This window comes from Eucalyptus grandis, chromosome 10 (genome assembly GCF_016545825.1).
Source record: "Eucalyptus grandis isolate ANBG69807.140 chromosome 10, ASM1654582v1, whole genome shotgun sequence".
NCBI classification, from domain to species: Eukaryota; Viridiplantae; Streptophyta; class Magnoliopsida; order Myrtales; family Myrtaceae; genus Eucalyptus; species Eucalyptus grandis.
Window position 1 is genome coordinate 11610058 of NC_052621.1, and position 24602 is coordinate 11634659.

Sequence of the window (24602 nt, forward strand, 5' to 3'; positions counted from 1 at the left end):
ATATTGTTAAGTAGAAAAGATAAGACATGCTAATGGAAAAATAATTTAAATGTGACCCTCTTAGGAGCTATCGCCATCAAACAAACATCTTACACGTAACGTAAAGAATCCATATCATATGATGGCTTAAAAGGTCTAAGATTAATATCTACTAATCACAAAATAAAAATCCAAACAAAGATCTTGAGCTGATTAACATTTGCATGAACAATTAGCCAAATCGACAAACTGGTCCGCAAGATCAAAGAAAACCCTAGGCAGGGTTTGCACCCACATATATAGTGACGAAGACCCAAACATGCTGTGGCGTGCAGATATTCCGACGCGGAATACGCAAAACACAAATGTTTTCACGACAAGATAATCCTTAAACGGAGAAGAACCAAGAGACATTCACATTCCAGCATATTATTTCATATTATCTTCCGTGTAACAGGCAATGGAATGAGATTTTATTCCTGGAGCTAAAATTTGAAAGCTAGAGTCAGGTGCCGCAAATCATCCTTGCCTTAACTTAATTTCCTCTCGAGTGAGTTGAGCGCAACGAATTGACAAAAATTTGATCCTTCGACGGGACTAGCAAGGGGGGTACAATGGAACGTCGGTCCCCACATAAAGTAGCAAGATCATCCTGAATCATTCTAAAAAATTTAGGAAGTGAAGCCACTGCTTCAGTGAGAAGATGAGGTGCCCGGCAGATAATTAGGGCATATTTTCCATGTTATTACAACATGAGTCTTCGCATGTCGCTGAAGTTCAAACGGAGAGCTGAAAGAAATGCACCTGCAGTCGCAATAGCACCAAATGAAAACGCCGCAAATTTTCAGCAAAGAAAAACGAAAATGAATACTAGGCAAACATGTGTGACTCTAGAATGCTAACTCCAGAATCATATCTTCTACTGCCAACAGTAAATTTGACAATTTTAAAATGGGGATAATGGTACTTCTTGCTGCTCCAGCATTAATGATCAGGAATTCCAAAGCACGTGGCAAAGATGTAAGAAGACAAACGAGTGACATCTACATATGGGGCAACAATTGCTTTCTATATGCCCATATACTAAATAGCGTGAGAGAAAAATAGAAGAGCCACACCAATTGACCTGCTACCTATAACTTCTAACTAGACACAAAAGTGAATTCAGCAGTGTGGAACCAGCTACAAGAGTTGTAGAAACATGCGGTTCACCCTTGATACAAGGGAGGGTTAAAAAATAATACATGCAAGAGTAATTACACTATGATTAATGAGAATATTGCACTGTATCATTCAGCAAAAAGTACCTCCAACTTTGCCATCAAATATTCGGTGATCAGCAGATAATGTCAAGGCCATTTTCGTGACAACTGCAGGACGCTCGACCCCTGCGCAGCATGTAGGCAAGCTTACTTATCTGAGTCACCTTAAACATGCACGGTACATAGAAAAGTGCGGCACAGTCACTAATATCTCACCGTCACTTCCAGTTACTGGTTCAACAACTTTATTTCCTCTCCCGACTGCAAGTATACCAGACTGCATGGCAAGAAGCACAAGAATTTGTAAGAGGTAATAACATCTAATTTTGGTTAAGCAGGAGCTAAATGTCATAAGATTCACTACAGCATGCAAATATGATAAACGGATGCACACGAGTGCAGAAACATGCACACTGCACTCATACCAAAGGGAAAAATGGTTCTGCAAAATCAATAAATCTATGGTACTAGTTTTTCTTACTTCATCTTTCAGTATTTTAATTCCTAAATGATTTGAAGGAATAAGGCTTTTCATCCAATTGGCGCTTTATTTATGCACAACTGAGAGAGTGTCACTACCCAATGACACTTTAATCTGAGCAACTAGCTATCCTTCAAAAGTATACACTCTCATGGCGGGTGTGGTCATGCATGAATTTTTTCCATCAATAATCCAGTTGTTCTTACTTCCTATTTCAATCTGTTAATACATAATTTATTTAAAGAAATAAAGTTTTTCATCCAATTGGTGTTTTATTTGTGCAACACTGAGAGTGTCACTGCTCATTGACACTTTAATTTAAGCAAATAGCTATTATCCTTCAGAAGTATACACTTTCATAGCAGGTGTGGTCGTGCATGAATTTTTATTTAATCTACTCTTGCTTCCTCTTTTAATTTTGTATTTTAAAACTGAGGGAGTGTCACCGCTCCGACACTCACAATGCATGGTCGTGCATGAATTTTGTCCCATCATTATGGAGAGAAAAAAGTTAAATAAACAGAAAAAGGCAAAGCACACATTCCTTTCTTCTTTTACATATATGGAGTATGGAACACAGACAATGCATGCCGACACAAGTGAAAGTGCAGAATTGAATAACCCTAAATAATAGATGTTCAACAATAGTGTAGGGAAACGTTATTACATGGTATTATATCTCAACTAACTGTAAACATTTCTCCTTTTTCAGGCACTTTCTCCTACAAAGCACATATATTCGAGATTGTCATCAATTGTGATCAGTCAACTATGTGCTTTTCAGCCAATATGTGCTTGTGTCATTCTCGATGGAATTGGAGTATGAATCATTTACCAATTTATATAGGTTTTATATGTATTCTTAAAAGTCATGTAGGCTTTGATGCTTCCACAAAATCAATAGCCATAAATGAACTATATAGCAAAGATTTCCACAAAAGATTTAATTACGTAAATAATCTGTCTTGAAGGAGTTTTGTAAAATTTATTCTAGATTTGAAAGAATCAAATGCTTAAGCCTTCCAAGAAAGGGGGAAAGAAAGGAGGGCATGCATGACTTTTGTTTTAATTTTAAACCTAAAATTTCTACCAGCACGTCTGCTGCTTACAGAGGGCAGCAAAACTACTAGCACGTTATGTCAGCATCCATGCATATTAGAATGAGTGAACTTGTGAGAATGTATAGTGCATATGCTGAAATGTGCAAGGCAAAGAGGAATACCTGTGGGGGGTTAATAATCGCACAAAAGTGGTCCACTGGGAACATTCCCAAATTTGAAATGCTGCAAGGCAAAACGATTGCCATGTTGGTCAAGCATGAGTGAAAAACTGAAATGCAACTTCACAGAAAATGATAAATATCTATAAACCTGAAAGTTCCTCCTTGGAATTCATTTGGCTTTAGTTTCCCTGCTCGTGCCTTTTCAGCCAATTCCTTCACCTAAATGTAACAAACTACAAACATGATATGATCTGAACAAGAATCAAGGTCAACAAGAAAGAAAATAAGAGAATGAAAGAGGAACCTAAACATTCCAACAGTTATATCAACCTATCAAGTTGATAATTTCTATATCTAGATAGTCACTGAAACTTGTAACTCTGGTGTGAACAAAAATACAATTAAGATAATGATGAAGTTGCATCATTAATTGTTAACAACATTAAAATGAATATTCAATGCTTAAAAGGAAGATAATAAGTTCATAATGATTAAATGGCTAATGATCTAGTACACAGGCATCACTAGAAATTAATGTAACTTTTCAATTATTCTAAAAAAGTACCTCCGCGGATATTGAAGATATGGTCTTCTGCTCTGCATTTCTCACAATTGGAGTCATTAAACCCTGTAAAATGAGCCATACAGGATAAATTTTATGCAGAGGTTTACAATGAGGTTACAGAAAAGGATTCTCACTCAATTACCTTATCAGTCGCAACCGCAATTGATATATCAACAGACTCACAGAGAATCACCTCCCCCTTCTCAGTGTCCCAATAGGCTGCCATGAATCACCAAACATAACTTAATTTATTTATGATAGTTTCCTTTGTTCACCTAAGAACTTCCTCGCATGCAGACCCATTTTATCCTTGATGTAAAGCGGCAACATGACCAACAAAAAGGTTTTATACCCCAGTTTTGGCTGAGCCAATAGGTATTCTTCTCTATAATTTGAACATACAGGACATCAATGGGTTTCAAAGTAATGAAAATGTTTGAGTAACCCAAAATTTCCATCATCTTTCTCCATAAAAAGGCATTTCCACACTTGAAGACATGATATTTACTTTTAAAATCTTTGTCCTTACACTCATGTTAATCTGGGAAACACAAATCGTATGAATTCACAAAACATAAAGTCCACAGAGATGTAAAAGATACACGATCATTGTTGGATTGAAAAGTATGAGAATTTGACACCAGCAATGGACCTTATACAAACCACGAACCAACCCAGAACAAGACATAACAAAATTGAATGTCACTACATGCCAATCCAATGGTACTATCTAACTAAATAAATTCAAAGACAAACACCAGTGATGCTGGTATTTTACCGCTAGTTCAATCCATTGGCAAGTTCATCTTAAAAGTCTACACCAATTCTCTCCCTTTAATAGCTTACATAATCCGTGAGAAAGTACATGATCGTAATACCCCAGAATTGAAAATCTTCCGTATTCAAACATGAACAAGAGAAATCAAGATTTATGTAAGATCCTACCATCTTATAGAAACTAGTTTGTATCAGCTGTCAAAAATGCCTTGGTAATAGACAAGACCAAAGCTACTACAGTCCATCATTTGACCAAAAGGCTGAGAAGAATACTAGTAACTACTTATAAAAATGCATCAAAAAGCAGTTTTTCACTTCCCAAATTATTTTATTACTGTGCTATATGTGTCTCACCATTTGCTTCTGGTACATTTCTAAGGGCAATAGCTACAGCCTTGATGACAATGTCGTTCACTGAGACCTTCACATTATGCTGCTCTGGAAAGGTGGAATATAAAAAATCAGTGAGAATGGAAAGACCTGTAAAAGCTGAACAAACAAAATGAAGGTAGCTTTTCAAACCTATCAGCTCTTTCCTAAATTGAAGTAGAGGATCCAGTGCAACATCTGAAATGCACAATGGAATTTCAGTAATATGATAAATGAAAAAAGGACACATGCAAGGGAAGAAGAAAATATCTAACCAATAGACAAGTATAAATGTGGTGTAGTCTGCTTCGACTCCAATAATCTTTTTGCAATAATCTGCAAGAAAACAAGATTATTAGAGCACTGCTCGAAAATCTACTACTTTGAGCACCCAAGGGTGAAAACAAATGAGAGAAAAAGAAACGAATAAAACTTTATTACGATGAATTGAAATTTATATTGCCAACAGCTACCATGATCAGCTAAAAAGTACTCTTCTCATGAGAACACCTATCTTAGTTCGTGTTAGACTCGTACACATTATTAGTCGAATCGCCGCTAAAACACGCAGCTAGAACACTAATAACAAGAACACCAGAAATAGAAACTATTATGAATAGGGGTGTGCAAAAGAACCGGGACCCGCCCGGAACCGGTGGTTCTTAAGAGAACCGGTCCAGTTCCCGGTTCCAATTTATGGGAACCAGTGGGTACCGGTCCGGTTCCCGGTTCCATGGGCGGATCCGCCCACCCGCCCACCCGGACCGGACCGGTTATATTATAATAATATATTAATTTTTAATATTAAAAAAATTTGAAATTGGCAAATCTAAAATTTAGGGCTCCAATCACCATTTTGTTTCAATTCACTACTCTCCTACTCCATCTCGTCTCTCTCAGTTCAAAATCTCCCCGAGCTCCCTCTTCCTCTTCGATTCACCTCCGGATCTACTCATCTCCCTTTGAGTCCTAGTCCGAACTTGGCAAAACAGTGAGTTAATTCTCTTTTCCTCCCTCGAACTTGAACTCTCTCTACACGTCGTCGCCACCTCCGCATTCATTGTCACTATCGTCCTCTTTGTTGTTGGGCATCTATTTCTTCCAAATTCTCCTGTATATACAGATGCGCAACTTGTGGATGCTTTATTGGTGAGCACTCTTTCACCAGTCAAAGTATACTACAAAAGATGAAATGCAGGCATATCATGTTACAATGACTTCTTTTGCAAGTCACTTGTCGAAGCTTTCTTGCCGTACAATCATATTGAACACCAAAAGCCCACGATATCAATTTGACTAGTTATTCTCCATTTGTTTGCATAATAATTACTTGTTATCCATTCGAATAATCTCATTGTAAGCTGCAGAATAGGGTGTTATTTGATCTTCCATAGACAACTGAATTATATAGCACTAATCAAATCAAGTCGAGGGGCATCAGTGTCTTTGCCATTTTCCATTCACTCTAAGCTATCTATTTTGTTGTCAGTGTAGTATGTAATAGAATAGCCAACATATATTGATCAGGAGAGTACGTATATTTTAGAAAGATAGAAGAGCCACAATATTCTCTACCTACACACACTTGGCAGTAGAACCTAACTTAATTCCAAAACAGTAATAAGAATCCAACCTTGCGAATTTGACTGTTTGGCAGATCTTCAAAAGAATCTGACTGCTTCACATGAGCACTAGTCTCTGCTGTTTTGGCTGTCGACTTGGGAAGAATCTCAGTCGAAGGTTTTTTATCTTTGGGTATGCTTGGAGATGCTTTTCCAGACTTAATAGCAGCTAGAACGTCTCCTTTTAGCAAAGTGCCGTGGGCACCTGATGCCCTCAGTGAAGATAAGTCCAGTCCATGCTCTGTAATAAGCATTTTTGCAGATGGACTGATCCTTGAAAATTTAGATTTCCCTGGATTAACTTCAGCTCTCGGTTTTTCATGGACAGGCTTTTCTTCCTGTACCAAACCACTGCCAAGAGAATTTTTCACATGCTCGATATCATCTAGATCTTCAACCTTGAAAAGGATTGTGCATTAGCATTTATATGTGTGTCAATGAGATAAAGGTTGTAGGGAGTAAATAGACAAAAGTTCGAAGGAATCAACATGAAAAGTATCTATAATCCTACATAATTGGAGATAAAACATACAATGGTATTTGCAACCATGACTTACAGTTACTGCAATTGGTTGTCCAACAGGCACATCCTTTGAACCTTCTGGTACTAGTATCTTGGCCAAGTAACTAAGATCAACATAATTTCAGGAAAAGTATAAGCAAGTGAAACCAAAAGACACAACAAGTTCTTCAGATCTTGTTCATTCTTATTAAACAAGAGACTACAGCATTTAGTAACTTCTACAAGTAAACGTGCAGATAATCTCTAGATTTGAACATGTAAATAATAACCTCTCAAAAGCTGTGGCTCATAGCAACACAGGAAGTTAAAGGAAAGACTTAAAATAATCACTGCCAGGTTCTTTACTCTTCAATGAAATTATTTATTAGACTTTCCATGCATGCACACCCTCTTGTGAGGGAGACAGACATATTTTATCTCCTCTGATGAGTAACTGAGCAATATGTGACATCAACATTTATTAATCATTTGTGCCTTAAACATTGCACAACTACCTAATATTACCTTTATCAAGGAGCAAGGTTTTAATTTATGCCAGTCCATTTCAAATGCATGAGATCTCAAGCAAATCCAATGCAGCATCAACCCAAAAAGGATCAGTTCACCAATCTACTAAAAGTCAAAACTGCATTGAGAATCGGTCCCATTTAACAAACTCATTTTGAGAGACTCACCACTTTCTACCACCCATCCAAGTTTTGAAACCAACACTTGCAAATGGCTTGCTTTTGTAACTAGGCCAAATAAATCCAAAACTTCTACTATCAACCATCTATTGTTCATGGAAATTAGAGAAATTGAAGTTCAGTTCAGGAAACTCCAGTTTACATTAACTCAGCTAACACCCTTAACATACACTTCCCACGACTTCATTGTCTAGCTATAAAAAGGGATACAAATTAAGATTACAGATTCTTTTCATATTACAAATAACAAGGATGATAACTTCATCATCTCCTCTTCAATTTATATGTCAAGCTGAAAGAGTCCAATTAACTAGAGCAACATGCATCATTATTTTTCTGTCACTTCTGCACTCTACGTATAGAGCATGCAGAGAGACTCACAAAATCCTACTTAATCCAATATATAACCACCTACCAAAATTCCTAAACTACCAAATATACTTAAACATAAGCATTTGCTCAATTCCTAAGTTCCAGTTACACTTCTCTCCCATCTTGTCTCTCTGTCCCAGACCTCCGTCTCTATTCACCAAAACCATATCATGCAACTCTGCATATCTATTTTAAAGATGTGATGAAGAGATTTTCTGTGGTTTATGTCAACAACCTATAGCTGAATTGGTATGACTTGTATATGCATTAAAAAAATTTCTTTCATACTTCCCAAAGTAATCTCACTCCAAGTTCTGCCAAAATCTCCTAGACATCCTTTTTGGCCCTCCATATTGTTGGAGAGATAGTCAAAAGGACATTCACAGATGGAACAGCAAACAGTTGAACAATCAATAACAGCCAATAGATGACCAAACTCGTGCAACACAGTCACAGAAACATCAGAAAGAGAAACGGAACATATGATATGCAAACTTATTTAGCCATGAAATATTACCCTTCTTCAAGACTTTCAAACTCAAGAGTGGCTTTATCTGTCTCTATCTCACATATCACATCACCCACTTCTATCTGAGAAAAAAGCATACAATAAAAACACGCTGATTTGACTAGTTGATTTGAACTAATCAGGAAAATAAAACCCTAAATCTTAAGTTAATAAGTTATTCATAATACCAACCTTTTCCCCTTCCTTTTTTATCCACTTAGCAATGTTCCCCTGGTTCTGCGTATGCACAAGCAAACCAGAAAATGAGCTCCTAAATAAATCAGCCAAATAAGCTGCACTTCGTTTGTCAATTCAAAGCCAACTTCCAATCTCTCCTTACCATTGTGGGAGATAATGCTGGCATTCCAAGGACAATATGAGGAGGAAGTTCGGATGTGTTGATATTAACAGAACTTGTCTCCTGCACACCACCTTCAGTTTTTATGTTCTCATCAGAAACCTTTTCAGATTTAGCTTCCGATCCTCCAGCAACAGAAGCTGGTATCTTCTGAACATCATCTAATTCCTCCACCTTGGAGAACAAACAAGCAAAAGTAAGCAACACAAATAAATGTAAATGCAGAAGTTCTCATTATTTTTTAGAAGTGAGAATCTCATAGAGCAATTATGTCAGTAACAGTGCCACAAGGAAAAATTGACACCATGCTTAGACATAACCATTTACCAAATATCAACGTCATTCCAAAAACATGATAAGGAACAAATGTTACATTTCTAAACCAACAAATGGAGAGCCTGAAATCTTTGAACTATAAGAAAACCGAGGACAAACTATAATACAGAATCACTTCATGAAAATAGATGCCTTATGAAAGTTCGTTAGAGCCAAACCTATCTTGAATTTCTAAAATCCGAGATACAAGTGTGATTTTTGTCGAGCAAAGATACAACCCTATAAGCTTTTCAATATTGCTAGTAAAAACACAAGCAATACAGTCAAACGAGGACTTCCACAGTGGATTGCTCTATTTTTCTAAAAGTAGTCGATGGCCTCAAATAATCGGGAACTAATAATAAACCCCTAAACAAGTCTCATAAAAGAAATTAAGGTACTATTGAAGTACCAACATAATAATTTTGCTGTCAGTTGTCCAGTGAGGAGCTAGTGACAAACCTATTCGGAGTCAATTTCCCTCTCCAGCAGCTTGAGGCTACATTCGAACTAACATTTGTAGTTAATATTTTAATCACTGAAGAATGTTCTGCCAAACAAGAACAAACTAGAGTATTTATATGACAACACCAATATCACTTTTTATAAAGGAACCTAGAGTATTTATAAAAGTACTTTAAATGCCATTTTTAGAGAATTGATTTTTTTGTCATTACAAATCATCAGAAAAGGAAAAGAAAGCAGAGTCATTAACAACTTCCCCTGGAGCACTTGTTAAGCATGCTTAATTTGGAATGCTTCAATTTCAAAGCAACGATTAAGCATAACTCGAACTCAGTCCATGCATTGGAAACTGTAAAGTTTCCTTAATTAGAAGTTTACCAAGTTCCCTGGGGCACTCGTTTAAAAAGTCCCAGAAGAAAAAGGAGGTTTGCAGCCAAAAAAGGCATTGCGTTATATTACGACGTTAAACTGAACTAATGCAAGTAAGAACCCAAAATCAGAAGATAAATAAATCCAACGATATAAAGAAATATAGAAGCCAAGCAATTCTCTAGTGATTTAAAATGGAGTAAAGGATCGAGGTGAATCCTACCGTTATTGCAATAGGTTGTCCAACAGGAACATCCTTCGAACCATCAGGTACCAAGATTTTAGCCAAAAAGCTGCAGAATAGTACTTGCATGTGAGATGAGATCCAACATTCTCTAGGAAGGAAAATAAAGATGACTCATGGGTACTGGAAGGAAGACTATTGGGGCACAGCAAAAACTCCACCCAAAGGGACTGAATTTTTTGGCACACCACATTCCAGGTGACAGAAATAGCACAGAGCTGTAGAATTACCCTTCTTCAAGACTTTCAAATTCCAAAGTTGCTTTGTCTGTCTCTATTTCACATAATATATCTCCCACTTCTATCTGTTAAAGGGAAAGATAAATCAGTAAAAGTAGCCCTAGCAAAAAGAAAAGTCTTCTCCCATCAATGTATGAAAGAGAAAAACTGCAGGTTATTGTTGTTTAACAGGTAAGCAGACAATCTTTAAACTATCCCCTTTCTTCCAATACTGACCTTATCTCCTTCTTTCTTCCTCCATTTTGCAATGTTGCCTTGGTTCTGTCCAAGCAGAACGTACATAAATCATAGAGAAAGGAAATGGAAAACACATAAGATGGAAACCCCTCCAAAAATTCCAGAGGAATATCTCACCATTGTAGGGGACAAGGCTGGCATCCCGAGAACGGCATGTGGAGGAACATCTGCAGAAATATACAATACCAGGTAAAGGGGATGAGGCTCTTTTAAGAAGATAAGTTTAATGGTAACAAATTATTGGACCTTCACTGCTATAGAAATTGCTGAAAGCAGAAAGATTGATCCAACAAAGAAGCCTATATAGGATCGATAAACTTCCAGAAGCAAAGCCCATATATATGTATGTATGTTTGGATCCAACCATTCATTCAAATTGTTCATTTAGACTTTCCTCACATGTTCCTTGTTAGATTAGCATGATTCTTATTGGGAATTAGTGGTGTATGGAAGACAAGAAAAATGTTTCAAATCCAGAAATTCCTAGCCGAAATTGGTTTAGGGAATGTTGTCTTTACCTCGAAGTATTCAATACATTGTTGATGGCATCATGCCTCTTTAAAAAGAGAGACGAGTTAATGAGCATCAACCTTCATAGGTCAGGTTAGTCCAACCAAAAGAGATACGGAACCTTTAGAAAAAGTTCGAATAGTCATATTATCACCCAAATCCCAGAACTAATACCAAATTATAAAGGTGAGCTGCATTTTAAACCATCCTAAAACTCATTATCGAATCTTATATTCACGAGTCAATTCTATTGATAATTGAAAAAATGAGCTTTCTTATCTCACTCACAAGCCAATTGCAACCCTAGTTACGCACTTGGGCTCTAAAGCCACAATGTCTGATAAAGTGCAACAAGATACTTATTAAAGAGAGAAGGAAACATGACCTTCCCAAAACCTATCATGGACACATCTTTCCTAACTCAATGTCATGGAAGCTTTAGTGAAGATCTTTTTGCTTGTTCAGCAGCTCTAACAATGAACTTGGTCAAGAAGTAAAAGAACTTTCTTTATTATATAATAGGAATGCTAAGCACTATGGTGACTATACATTATAGGTAGAGGATTATGTACCTGTGGATGAGAAGTGTCGCACACCAACTTGCAGCTGCCCATTGAGGAAAAAATGAGAACCAGCTTATAATGAATTCCAGCACATTGGAATTTGCATACTTACCCGATGCTTCATATAAGTATCATGAACCCCAGTGGCAGAGAAAGAAGCAGGCCTGATAATGTTAAATTTTTAATGTGAACACTTATAGCATAGGGATTGAGATAATCAAGCATGAAACATAAAGGAAAAAATCTTCAGAAATGAAAGTGATGATTAGATAACCTAGGAAGGGGTCTAATCAGATAGTATGGAATCACTATCAACTGAAGTTCCACGACAAAGAAATGGACCCAAAGAACTTTGGTTTAAATGTCACTTGTGCATGTCTGTCCACAAAATTGCTCACAGATTCATGCATGGAATGTATGTACATAGGCTAGAAATAGGGCAAAAAGATTTATTGAGACACTCTTGGATTAGTTTAAATGTCTAACGTAAGTTTAAATGTCTAACGTATCTTCAGTTCAACTTACTCCTCTGTTGCAGACAACGCTAGCTTGAATTAATTCAAGTTAAAACTCACCCAGAACAAACTAACCCTCATAAAACCAAATGAGACAGTTGTGAAGCAGCATTCCACCACCTTCCCAAAGTAAATACTTTAAGGGCCATAAATTAAGCATACAAAATGAGGAATGCATTGCACAAAGACTTATTTCATAGAGCAAGACATAATAGCTGCAGACCACGATGTAGCAAAAGGAGAATGAGAATCATTTGTGAGCAGGCAGCAATAGAAATGAAACAGATACAGACCTTAATGTTATTTCATCTATCACAGAAGAGTTCCTCCTATTGCAAGAGCTGCATCAACAAGTCCAAGTTAGTTTAAGGCACATGATCCTTGCAAATGAATCCTACCGAACAAGCTAAACAAATTCATTAGAAATTCACCATCCTGGAGCTGCCTTATGAGGGCTTTTTTTTTTTTTTTTTTTTTTTTTTTTTTAGAAAAGAAAAGAAGAAGAAGAAGAAGAAGCAAAATAATTGCAATTGTTAGATTATCCATTTATCACCCGAAAAAGCTTAAACTAGATATTCACGTACATAAGTACATAAACCAGATGAGACATCATAACCATAACACTACCCAGACTCATAAAAGCCATTCATGTAATATATCTCCACTCTCATCAATACCTAGGAATCAAAGAAATACAGCCTGAGAGAAAATGGTACGTAATCAACTGATGCATTTTCCTTTCATATCAGATAGATGAATTGGCATCCTCAGACTCTTCTGATCCTATTTCAGCTTCAATTTATTAGAGAGTATAGTATAGAAAATACAGAGCAAACCTCCACAAATCTGCAGTAAAGGAGCAAAGCCTTACTTTGAAAAAGGAAAATTGTTTCCCATGATCAATTTCTCGAAAAAGCGGTGTTCGTGTACACTAATGTTAGATCAACTAAAGATTAATATACATAGAGGAGCAACTTTGGTGCTGTGGTAAAGTAAGTTAGGAACAAGACGCAACAAGTCCTTGCGGACAAAGAAGCACAGCATCTTCACAGTCTGCCTCACTCTTAAAACACCCGCGACGTCTTCCGTAATCCCTCATATCAAAACGCGAAGAAACCCGGCAAATACAATTAGAGACAAAGCAGTGGCTAGACATAACAACTCAAGGAAGAGAACACAATTACAAACGCAAACGCAAGGCCTCGCCATCATCCACGGCAGACGCAAGCTAGAAATCACCTAGCCACTCAAAATGCTCGATCACTGCCAGGCCAAAAAACAGCGTTGAATCAAAACCACTCGGATCCACATTTTAATTCAGCCTTTCCACATAATTCAACAAATCCTTCCGAGCCTCATCTACACACGCTCAAATGCACGCCGAATCGTCACTCAACGCGCAAATATTATCAAAATGCAGAGAAACGGCTCTCTCGGCAAACATCCTAACGCGCAACCAAAGGACTTTTCCCTTCCCCCAGACGTGAGTCCGAGAAACCACCCGCACGTCGCGATCGTCCGCTCCGATTCCGAAGCCGCCCCATTTTTCTCTCGGCGAAGCAGCATTCCGAACGGGAGAAGAAAGAAAAATAACAACAAATCCATATATACTCCCCCGTCAATAAAAACCAGCACCGCATCGCACCGCACCGCACACGATCATTCGATCAGACAGGAAGGATCCGTCGCGGCGACGGAGGTTGAGATTACCGGGAGGTGGCGGCGGCGGCGGCGGCGGCGGCGATGGAGGAGAGCGAGCGGGCCCTGAGGAGGAGAGGCGCGCGGGAGATCACCGGGCTCCGGAGACGAGAGAGCGCCATGAGCGAAGGCTTGCTGCTCCGCCTGCCTCTCCCTCCGACGGCGACGAAGACGGCGGCGGCGGCGGCGGTGACGATGGTGGTGGTGGTGGTGGTGGTGGTGGGATTTGACGTCGAATTTTGACTTCCGAAATGAGGGCGCTTTCCCGAGATCGAGCGTGGCGAGCTACTCTGTCCGAAAAAAGCCACGGGAGCTCTCTCCAACTACCTCCGTCGTACCTCCCACTCCGTCGATCGAAAATAATTTAATTTAATCTCACAAAGTACGAATTTCGCGTGTTAATATAAATAGTGGGATTTTTGAGAAATTCATTACAAATTATTAAACAGAAATTAGAAAAGTGAAAGGAATAAAAAGAAAACAGAAATTCTAATCCCGAGAAGTCGGCCGGCCAATAGAGCTATCGAGATTTTTGCACTTTATAAAGCGCGAGATTTCAAATTCGATTCATGCCCAAGTTTTTACTTATTAATGCATTTCCTTTTGTGCATCCATAAAGACACGGCGGTAGTGATAATTGTATCATTGCCTTTTCAATTAAAGAAGTTTAGAAACCTCGTTGAAAATTATTACAGATATTTTATATCGATCAATAATTTAGTTACTATTACGCTTGATTGATGTGATATAATATAGTCATGTGAACTAACTTAATTTGTTAATTAGCGATTTTTACACAACTATAGTAACTTTTTCGGTGATTTGATAAGCTTCGACTATAGACAGAAGCTCGCGTCGCAAATTCCTTTCTCTTTTTTTTTCAGCCCAAGACGTGGTAAAATGTCGTAAATATGGAAGGAGATTTTTATAAAATTTAAAAAAAAAAACCTGTAAGAAGAGCTGAAAAATGTTCAAATAAATGAAAATTTATACACAGAGGAGAAAGAAAGAAATATACAATTTGGCAAAGCTTGAGCGTGCTCTGAGCCGTGCAAGGTTGACTTTTATCACATGAGAATGAGCAATGGTTGACCAAGTTGGGCAAAGTAGTTGTCTACTCAGAATTTGTGTCTGTCTTGTTTTTTTCCAATAAATTGATGATGAGTGTTCTTACAAGTTACAACAAAATAATAAAGAGAACCCCCCCTCAGAATCCCCACCACCATTTTTGCATTTTACAAACAAGCTTGGAATTACATCAAATAATTTATAATAAAAAAAGGGAAAAAAAAAAAGGAAAAGAGAGAGAGAGAAGGAAAGAAAATTGGTCCTGTCATTTGCATCAGTTACCAGCAGGGTTGGGCAGGAGATTTTAAGGGGGATACACTGTGCAGCTAAATTCTGAATCTTGAACTTCGAATTTTCGCTTGTCCGTCTTGTAAAAAATTTCTGGGGGGGCGATTGCTTCAAGTATCCCCCTCGTGCCTCTACAGTATCGAGTATCGAAACGTCTGAAGGCGAAGGAGTCTCACCGACTTTGAAGACCCTCGATCGCCTTTTTCCATTGCCATGCTCTCTGTTTCGTATCCTCGAATGACATTACCTTCTTTGGCTGTAACAGCAGCAAATTGAATCAGGCGAACCGATAGCTAGCTTATGTACACATAAAAATCCCATTTAAAGAGGCGGGAAAAGCATAGACCGATCACAGCATGCCAGATCGAGGAAAATAATGCACAAATGAGCTACATCCAAAGTTAGTCTCAGGAATAAAGCAAGAGATGTCACCAACAGTATGATGCATAGACAATGCCTTACAGTTTCTATACACAGCATCCCAATCAGAGCTGTCAGATTCACAAATTTCTGTATTACAGAATGACTAGGATAACCAAACATCAGTTGGCCATTTTTTGAGGTCAAATTGACTGGATGGCCGATGTTGATGATAATTAATGCTTATACGTGCTATTCCTTTTGAAACCCAAACATATTCTGCAGCTAAATGTCCCAGCATAACTCACAAGGACATTTTAATTTTATCAGCAAAAGGGTTTGGACAGAGAATTTGGCTGAGATAACTCAGCTCAACATATAACAGAGAAAAGAGACGAACCGTGCAGATTTTGAAGCTTGAAGGACTTGCGACTTGGACATTGAGGTCGTTAGGATTGTCAGACCAGATAATGTTTCCTTTCACAACTAGTTTTGCCGGGTCCACGTATATTAATTTGGGCTTATTAGTAAGAATAAGCTGAACCTTCTTGTTTGTTAGCTTCCTTATTTTCTTCACAGTTGAGATCATCAGGACAGATTCCCCAGGATCCAGAAATTGTTGCCTGTCATGTTAAGGTTGTCAGATTGCCCAAAAAATATAGAAACCATGCTACATGATAGTAGCCCAAAGCCACCAAAAATGACGACTTAGACAACTTCCTGGTTGAAATAGCAACACAACAAATTAAGAGCTCAAACAGAAGCTATAATCCAAGATATGGTCAAAATACGAGACTGATAAGAAAATGCCATTGGCCGTTGAGTTAAGTCCGACAGTGTCATTTCCAAAGACGGCATCACCTCTAAAGTCAAAATGTGTGTATAGAATAAGGAGATTAATATACAAAACACTCGAACAAGCATCGAGTAATTTCATCTTTCACGACTAGGGGACATTAAGCACCATCTAACCACAAAATTGAGCAACAAGAATAACCTATTTTCTGATAGACCATCTTAATATCAATTTCAAGCAAACAAGAAGTCCTGACAATCTTTAGGTAAGGATGGGATGCCATTGGTCATATACAGCTCTTTTTTACTTGCATATTGGACTATTTACACCGTGCATCCTACAGCTTTTCCCATATCCCTCACTGAAGAAACTAAAGACCCAAAAAAACTAGCTAATTCTGTTTTTCATTTGTAACAGAGAAATAATGCCGAATTAGACAAATTTCAAGAAGATGAAGTGATACCATTTAGAATCAAAGGAGTCGATGGAAGCGAGCCTAGTTATATGAGCAGATGATTCTGAAGATGATGCAGGACCGCTATTTCCCTCAACTTGCCTCAATGCACCATCCCCAATATGAGAAGGGTTCCATGAAGAGTCCTGAGAATCATCAGCATCCCCTGAATGAACCTACAAAAAGAAGTTCCCTTAAAACGATATCCCAAATGTTTGAATGTCCATATGCTTCAAAAGCCAAATAAATTGTACCACTTGCTCCGAAGCTAGTTTTGGCGGTACTTGCTTTCTTAAATTTTTCCAGTCAACTCCTGCAAAGAACGGGTGCATTTTGAGTGCTTTGTAACCATCAGGTCCAGCGCCTGGTCTTCGGGTAGGTTCAATGTCCTGTGCAAGATTAATTGGGCATTAAACTACACATGCCATGCTCCATAAAGCAATATGAGATGCTTTTTCCCCCCAAATAAAAGAGATCAATAGACCTATAATTTCTTTCCTTTGAGCCCATTGAATTACAAAATTCATAAAACCGAGTTATGTGACAGTCCCAAAAGCATTAATAGCAACAAAAATAAGGTTCCGAATGATCTCATTCATATCATAATACAACACCTCATACATTTCTAGCTCCAAATATAAGTAATCAAATTAACTGCATGTGTAATTGAACCCATGCACACATAATAACTCCATGCTCCCTCAAAATAAATCGGTAGGAAATTCCAGAGTAACAACCAGAAATTGAACTCAAGGACTTGCTCCCCATTATGGACCAAACAATTCATGATAAAGCATTTGAAGTTCCAATATTCAAAGTTTTACAGGAGCACCTCCTTGGTGCCTAGGAAGCAGTGGTAGAGCATCTTTACCATATGTGGGCTTTTCCTAGTATTTTCTTGTGAAGTATAACTAAGGGCTTATCTAGATAAAAACAATTCGAACTTCAAATGTTTCATTCCCCAAGTCTTATTGAACCTTAAACAAATGTTTAGGATGAGGTGCAGTACTGCTATGTGATGAAAACGGGTAATTACAACACCACCACCTCCATCCCTATCATGATTTTATTCCATGTGATATCCTTTCTTTTGTTTAACATAGATATGGTATGTACAAGTCATTTTGCAAGTTGTCCACTTATAACCACGCTCTACCAAACACCCATAATCAAAAAGCAGGACAGTCTACATGATATCGTCCCACCTCGACCACCACTAGCCATCTCTTTTTTTTTTGCCCCTTAACTTCCTTGCTCACCAAGCATACGTTGTTCCACAAATAACTCCACTATTTCCTTGCGTGTGTATTTTCTTTTTCGCTAGCTTATTGTATGAGCACCGTTTTCTTGTATATGATGAATCCCAGTTGCAGAATCCATGCTGGGGGATTTCAGATCTCATATACAAGGATGCCACTTGCTTCAGATGTACATATCAGTCCATTTACCCTTTCCCAGAAAACAAAGAGAGCACCTCATAGTTTTTCACAGAATTATCAGCACATGGATGTGGAAAAAGGGCTGAAACATTGTTCATGAATCTGATCTACTTTTCATCTTCTAAACCAATTGAGAGGAGCTGACAAGATTCTGTTAAGACTTGTTCAGCAACAAACAGTAAAATGTCTAAGGGTGGGTTCGTAAAAAAATGGGTGAGAATAGAAAGGACCAAAGTATTTATGAAGATCACCAGATAATGTGATTGATCTGCATGCAATCCATGTCTTCACACATACAAGTTGAAGAAGCAGAGATACAAAAACAAAAATATAAACTAATTGATGCCAAAAATCAGTGAGATTTTATATGCATATGCAAGATATCAGCGAGCCAGAAAAGGACTACTATTGCTTAGAGAGTCATCTCAGTCTTATGTCAATGCAGCTCCATGCATTACACTATCTGTTCTCGCAAAACCAATGGAGAGCACATGTAAAGAGCTCAAAACTGTACTTCCATCAAACCTCCCGCTAGACTCAGCCTTGTCATCTAAACAAGGCATCAGTTCTATCCTAGCTGCATATATATGATGAAATCCATATGAAGCATCTGAAACAAAAGAATGGTCAACACAGAAAGGTCCCTCTCTATACTTGCTGGGGAAACAGAGGCTCTTTGCATAATAGTTAATAAGAAAGCAACACTATCTTGGCAAAACCATGCCCCTTCAACCCCTCTCCCCACCTTTCAGCTGCCAAACTCTATGAAGGATTTCTAGTAAGGAAGTATGGACTCTTTCTCTCACATTGCCGCTCAAGTGTATCCTAATACAGAGTCCTTCATATCATGAATCAATGCATCAACTCATGATGACTACCACAAATTAACCCTACCAGTAATTTCATTGCAGATCAAAATCTGATGACAGCATAGAAAAACTAGGCACTTCCAGTTAGTAAACTAGACAAACCTACGAAATCACTTTCAATCCTTGCAGAGTGGAAGCATGCTGTACAAAACAATTTCTTCAGCATCAAGTCAGTAGCTTACCAACAATTTGTCAATGAGGTCCTTAGCTTTATCAGAAAAATACTCTGGAAATCTTATATCTCTCGCTATAATTCGTTGGAACGTAAGCCATTCACTTGCATCTTTAAAAGGAGAAGTTCCTGAAAGCATTTGATACAAAGTGCAGCCCAGCGCCCAGAGATCATTTCTGTTTGAATATATGTTCAGAAGATCAAACTATCATTAAAAGAATGCAAGGTTAGCAACAAAAGATTCACTCTAGTGCCCCAAAATTGCTATTCCAAATTTGCTAGTACTGAGGTGAAGCATTAAATAGTGGAGGGTGCCATACCCAAAAGTGGCTGGAGAGGAGTTGAGGACCTCTGGAGGAACATATGCCGCTGTGCCCACAAAGGTACAGGCCTTATCATCTGAAATGGAGTTAAATAGAATGAACTTCAAATGCAATGAAAAGGTAAAGTGTCGTCGGAACAAGTCTAAATGAAAACAACTCTCACCTGATGCCGCATTTGGAAGGACAGTTATACTGCTATCTTGCATAGGCTTCACACTCCCAAAATCAGCAATTTTAATATGACCTTCGTTGGTAAGGAGCAAGTTCTCTGGCTGTCATTTAAGTGACCATTAGCATTTTGCAAATTATGAATGATGAGAAAAGAATATTACAAGATTACCTTAATGTCCCGATGTATCAAACCGAGATTATGTATGTACTCTAGAGCATCAACAACTTCAGCTGCATAAAAGCGAGCTTCATCTTCTGATAAGCGACCTTTCTGTAAAAACAAGCTAACTAATATCAAATAATGCAAAATGAAAGACAGCAAAACATGGTAGATATCTGATTTGTGGGAAAAATGATCTTGGGATTTTTTTCTTTGTTTGTATAGGATTGATCATGAAGTAGCACAATTCTACTTTAAAGTTGTTTAAACAAGGATTCTTGATTGTGTTCCATGTGCGCGAGCATGTGCGTGCGTGTGTATACATATATAAAGAAATTAAGAAAGAAAAGCAAAAGACAAAAGAAAACATCACAAGACTATGCTTCGTCAGAACAAGATGCCCAAAGCCAAATGAAAGAACCTGACTTAGATTCAACCAAATTTCTAAACCATAAGCATTGCAATGGCCAAAAAGTTTGATAGCATGCATTGGCATAACCAATGCCACCTTGGACGAGCTAAGGATATGATTCCAAAGCTCAAGAGCAAATTCAGAATGAAGAGAAAGATGATCAACAGATTCCCCTGAATGCTCACACATGCAACACCAGTCCGTGAAAATGAACTATTCCTAAGATTCTCAATAGTAAGAATCTTGGTCCAAGCTACTGTCCAACAAAAGAAGGCATTTTTATAAGGAATAAGAAGCAGCCGGATTGCTCTAGAGGGGAATGAACAAGGGGAGAAATTCCCTGCGATCGAATAAGATAATTTAACACTGAATGTTTTGATATTAGTTGGGTGCCGCGACATATTGTCATCCCCAAAGCCATGAATTCTGAAAGAAGCCAAAAAGGAGGAAAGCTCCCATTCATGCTTTAATTGTTCCGCTATGGTATGTTTTATCAAAATTTCTGAATGTCTCGTATTACTATGGTGGTGTCCATGTTGCTTTTTGAAATATTCCTCATCTTTTAATCAGAGAGAGAAAAATGTCAAAAAGGTCAAAGGCATTCCTATAGACATGGATTCTGCAATCTAAGGGTAATTTGAATTTTGCAGATTAAAAATAGAAAAATAAAAGCAATATAATCATAAACTACCCATAGGGCAGTCACGACTAATGTAATAATCAGGTCAACTCTAAAAAGACTAACAAGGACGGCAACCCTAATTTCATGTAAATGGTGATTGCAGTAATATCAGGAGAACTATACCAGACAAGTATTGTGCAACATAAGATCATTTTACAAGAACTCACCCTGGTAATCTGATCAAAAAGTTCTCCACCTTCACATGATTCAAGTGCCATATCTACAAAAGTAAATGGAGCATCATTAGATGACAAAAAAGTCGAGCCCAGGAGAAGAAAAGAAAAGAAAGCACCCAAAATATAAATGAAAAGTGAAACACTTGAAGAAGGAATAGAATTCCAAACAGACAGAACCAACAGGACCTACATAGTGAAAATGTGTCCTGGAAGGTGAAATATAGCCGCACAATGCCTGGATGATCCAACTGATCAAGAACAATCCTCTCCAGCTTCACATAAGCTGTTTTATTCTCTTTGGTGATGAATTTCTTGTCCATAATCTTCAAGGCATACACCGTTCCCGTGTCCTTCTTTTTTGCCCTCACAACCTAGCAATATTGCGAGACATATAACAGTAACATCAGAATAATCTACGACCTCATCAGAAGATAAAATGTTTTCTATTGCGACACATTCAAAAAAAGACAGCAATTCGTACAATTTAACACCAACAAGCCTATTGAAATGAAACATATTTTACACACATTGCATGGAAGAGCAAATCACAGAAGATTTCCTACTAGTTCATCAAACTTTGCCCTGTGAATATATCATCACCTCATAGCATGGCAGAGCAATGGTTGTACTCTTCCGGACTGTTCCTGCCTAAAATTTTATCCTATAATCCTAGTTCATGATATTCTACTGACTATGCCAACACGCCCGCAAGCTCACGCACCAACATATTTGACTTATAATTTTGCGCCTCACAACGTGCATATACCAACCGAATCATACACAACAAAAAGGAAGAGAGATTCACACAGAATCAACTGCCCCAGTGGCTGAGCTAGCAAGAAAGCTTCCAATGAACAATTCACGCAATTATTTTCTCAATTTTTTTTTTTTCTCATTTTGTTGGCTGAGGATGAGCAATATTTTCCAGGTCGAAAGACACAAAATCACCAACCAGCTTAATTAACCAATCAACGGAAAGCACACCAACCAAATCAACAACGACAAACTTACCAGCTCAAGATGAGGGGAAAAACAAAAGAAAGAAAGAAACGAAAAGAACGAACCTTTGAATAAGAGCCAACGCCATAGATCTTCCCCAGCTCAAAGTCCTGAATCGTGAAGCTCTCCTGCGGAGCTCGGAACGCGAAGCTCTTAGATCTCTGAACATTCCCTCCATTAGACGAATTGCTGGAATTATTCCCCTGAATCTTCAGCTTCGAATCAAATTCCTTCTCCATCGCCAACATTTCTCCCTCAAACCAACCAATTAGAAAGAACAAAAATAGCTGCTGCCCTACATGAGAACCAACTTTTTAACACAACCCCTCTCCCTCTCTCTCTCTCTCTATCTCTATCTCTCTCTGGGGAAGAGGGGAAAAAAAGGAGAAAGATTGAAACTTTCACAAACTTTCACCCTCAAGAAATCTGGGGAGGAGAGATTTGACCGTTCAAAGGGAAACCCGCATTGGATCAGAGATTGTTTCTTTGTGTTGGGGTCTCTTTTTTTGGGGGGGTTTTCTTGGGAGGTTGGTATTTTGGGGGGGGATTCTCTGATAAAGAAGAAAAGCTGGTGAATGAATTTGATTCCTTTATGTTCTATGTGTGTGGTCTATGATATGAGGTAGTCTTTGTTTTGTTTATCTTTTTGAGGAGGGAAGAGTTTTTTTTTTTTTTTTTTTTTTTTGGGTCTGAGAGATGATCAGCTTTTGCTTTGGAAGAACACAGAAAGTGAGGGGGAAGGAAGGGCTGATGATGATGATGAGGGAGAGGGGAATGTGGATTTTGAGGAGAAGGGAGGAAAGAGGGGAGAAGGGAGGTTTGGGGATTGAAGAAGGGAAGGGGAACAGCACATGGGATTGAATGATGGAGGTCATTCATTCATTCCCCTTAACGAAAAACACACAAAAACACACACAGCCCTCCCTTACTAGATTAGTTTTTTCCATTTTAATTATTATTATTCTCTCTCTCTCTCTCTCTCCCTTTCATTCATTCCCCTTAACGAAAAACACACAAAAACACACACAGCCTCCCTTACTAGATTAATTTTTTTTTTTTTTCCATTTTAATTATTATTACTCTCTCTCTCTCTCTCTCTTCGGATTATTAGGCACACCTAAAAAAGGAAGGGAGGGCATGAAAAGTGGTCAGTGATGGTGCTGCTGATGCTGTCTATGATTAGGAGGAGGTGCCATGTCAATTTTGTTTTCTGTGAGAAAAGGAAAACTTGGAAAAAGCAGGAAAGGATGTTTCTTCAGCGAAATGCAGACAACAGAATTGAATCAATCTCAGAGAATGAAATAAAATTCCAGATATGTGCAGGTAAATAAGAGGAGAAGAAATGCTGGTGTTCGTTGCCCAAAGAATATGTGTATGGCACGAGCACAAAAGTATATTTCAATGGAAAAAGATTATGCCCTGTCTGTAACTTTTTTCAAAACCAACCTGCTTTATTGTGCCCATGTTTATTTAAAGTTTCATTTATGATAAAGGATTTTGACAAAATAAAAGATTCTTACATTAAATATAAAGTGCAAAATGAAGAGAGAGAATTTCATATAAGAATATTAAATAGAGCCGTTTAAAAAATAAATAAAACCTACGGTGGAACCTTTTCTTATCCTAGAATGGCCAGCTTAATTTTTAATGAAGCCCCATGACATGTTTCAAGTCATGATCGAAGGGCATTTTCGTCTAAAGATTCTTCTTTTGTTCCCTTTTTTTTTTCCTTTCCCTATTCCCCCTTACGTATGTTCATCTTCTTCTTCCTTCTTTCACATTTTCCACCTCAGGTGACAATCTCCTTATACATGATAAAGTCATCGATAAGCCTCTGCATTGGCATCACCTACGATAGCTTCTCCATCTAACTTTGGCTTGACAAGCTCAATGGTCGTTCTCTCTCTTCTTGATCGCAACCATAGTCGCCATATCTCTAAACTCTCAGCCACGTTCGTAGCCACTTGAGCTTTGAGCTCTTGATTATGGTTGTTGGATCTTTGAGCTAGTGGCCACAGACACTCTAATTTCAAGCTTGCAGCCATGGCCGCTCTCTCTTCATTTTGTTGTAATCTATGATGTTTATGGATGAAGTCATGGTAGGAAATGTTCACTAGACTTGTATGAATGAATTTTGTATTTGTGCAATACATGTTGCTAATATAGGGTCACTTTTTTTTTTTGTTAGAACCTAACTTGGAGTCACTTATGAAGTCAAATAACATGATCCAAAGTTTAGTTTTTGATTGATTGGAGGTAGAAGCATGCGGGAATGTGAGGATGTTTGAACTGCATCTTGCATTTTAGTTTCACCATTAAAATTGAACTCACTTTCCATAATAGAGGAGAAGAGA

The 24602-nt window shown here is 38.0% G+C and overlaps 2 protein-coding genes across 3 annotated transcripts; both read right to left on the reverse strand.

The window, feature by feature from the left end:
• Nucleotides 1-367: 367 nt before the first annotated feature.
• On the reverse strand, nt 368-14236 carry LOC104421747 (dihydrolipoyllysine-residue acetyltransferase component 1 of pyruvate dehydrogenase complex, mitochondrial). Of its 2 annotated transcripts, XM_010033812.3 has the most exons (23): nt 13892-14236; nt 12475-12522; nt 11779-11830; nt 11676-11709; nt 10711-10760; nt 10573-10617; nt 10348-10421; nt 10097-10166; nt 8707-8898; nt 8559-8603; nt 8376-8449; nt 6835-6904; nt 6289-6675; nt 4931-4991; nt 4809-4853; nt 4641-4724; nt 3652-3728; nt 3510-3572; nt 3093-3163; nt 2945-3005; nt 1458-1518; nt 1287-1367; nt 368-783 (listed from the first exon to the last, which is right to left on the reverse strand). In XM_010033812.3, exons 1-23 carry the CDS (start codon nt 13999-14001, stop codon nt 725-727), a joined length of 1914 nt encoding a protein of 637 aa, XP_010032114.2. In that variant the 5' UTR covers nt 14002-14236; the 3' UTR covers nt 368-724. The 2 variants fall into 2 exon arrangements, with proteins under 2 accessions (XP_010032114.2, XP_010032117.2); XM_010033815.3 differs by lacking the exons at nt 8376-8449; nt 8559-8603; nt 8707-8898; nt 10097-10166.
• A 753-nt stretch (nt 14237-14989) lies between these two features.
• LOC104421748 (3-phosphoinositide-dependent protein kinase 1) lies at nt 14990-23154 on the reverse strand. The gene is made up of 11 exons (XM_010033816.3): nt 22314-23154; nt 21440-21620; nt 21241-21293; nt 19989-20090; nt 19812-19920; nt 19646-19724; nt 19336-19501; nt 17100-17234; nt 16855-17021; nt 15996-16218; nt 14990-15491 (listed from the first exon to the last, which is right to left on the reverse strand). The coding sequence occupies exons 1-11, from the start codon at nt 22494-22496 to the stop codon at nt 15408-15410; spliced, it is 1482 nt and encodes a 493-aa protein (XP_010032118.1). The 5' UTR covers nt 22497-23154; the 3' UTR covers nt 14990-15407.
• Nucleotides 23155-24602: the final 1448 nt, after the last annotated feature.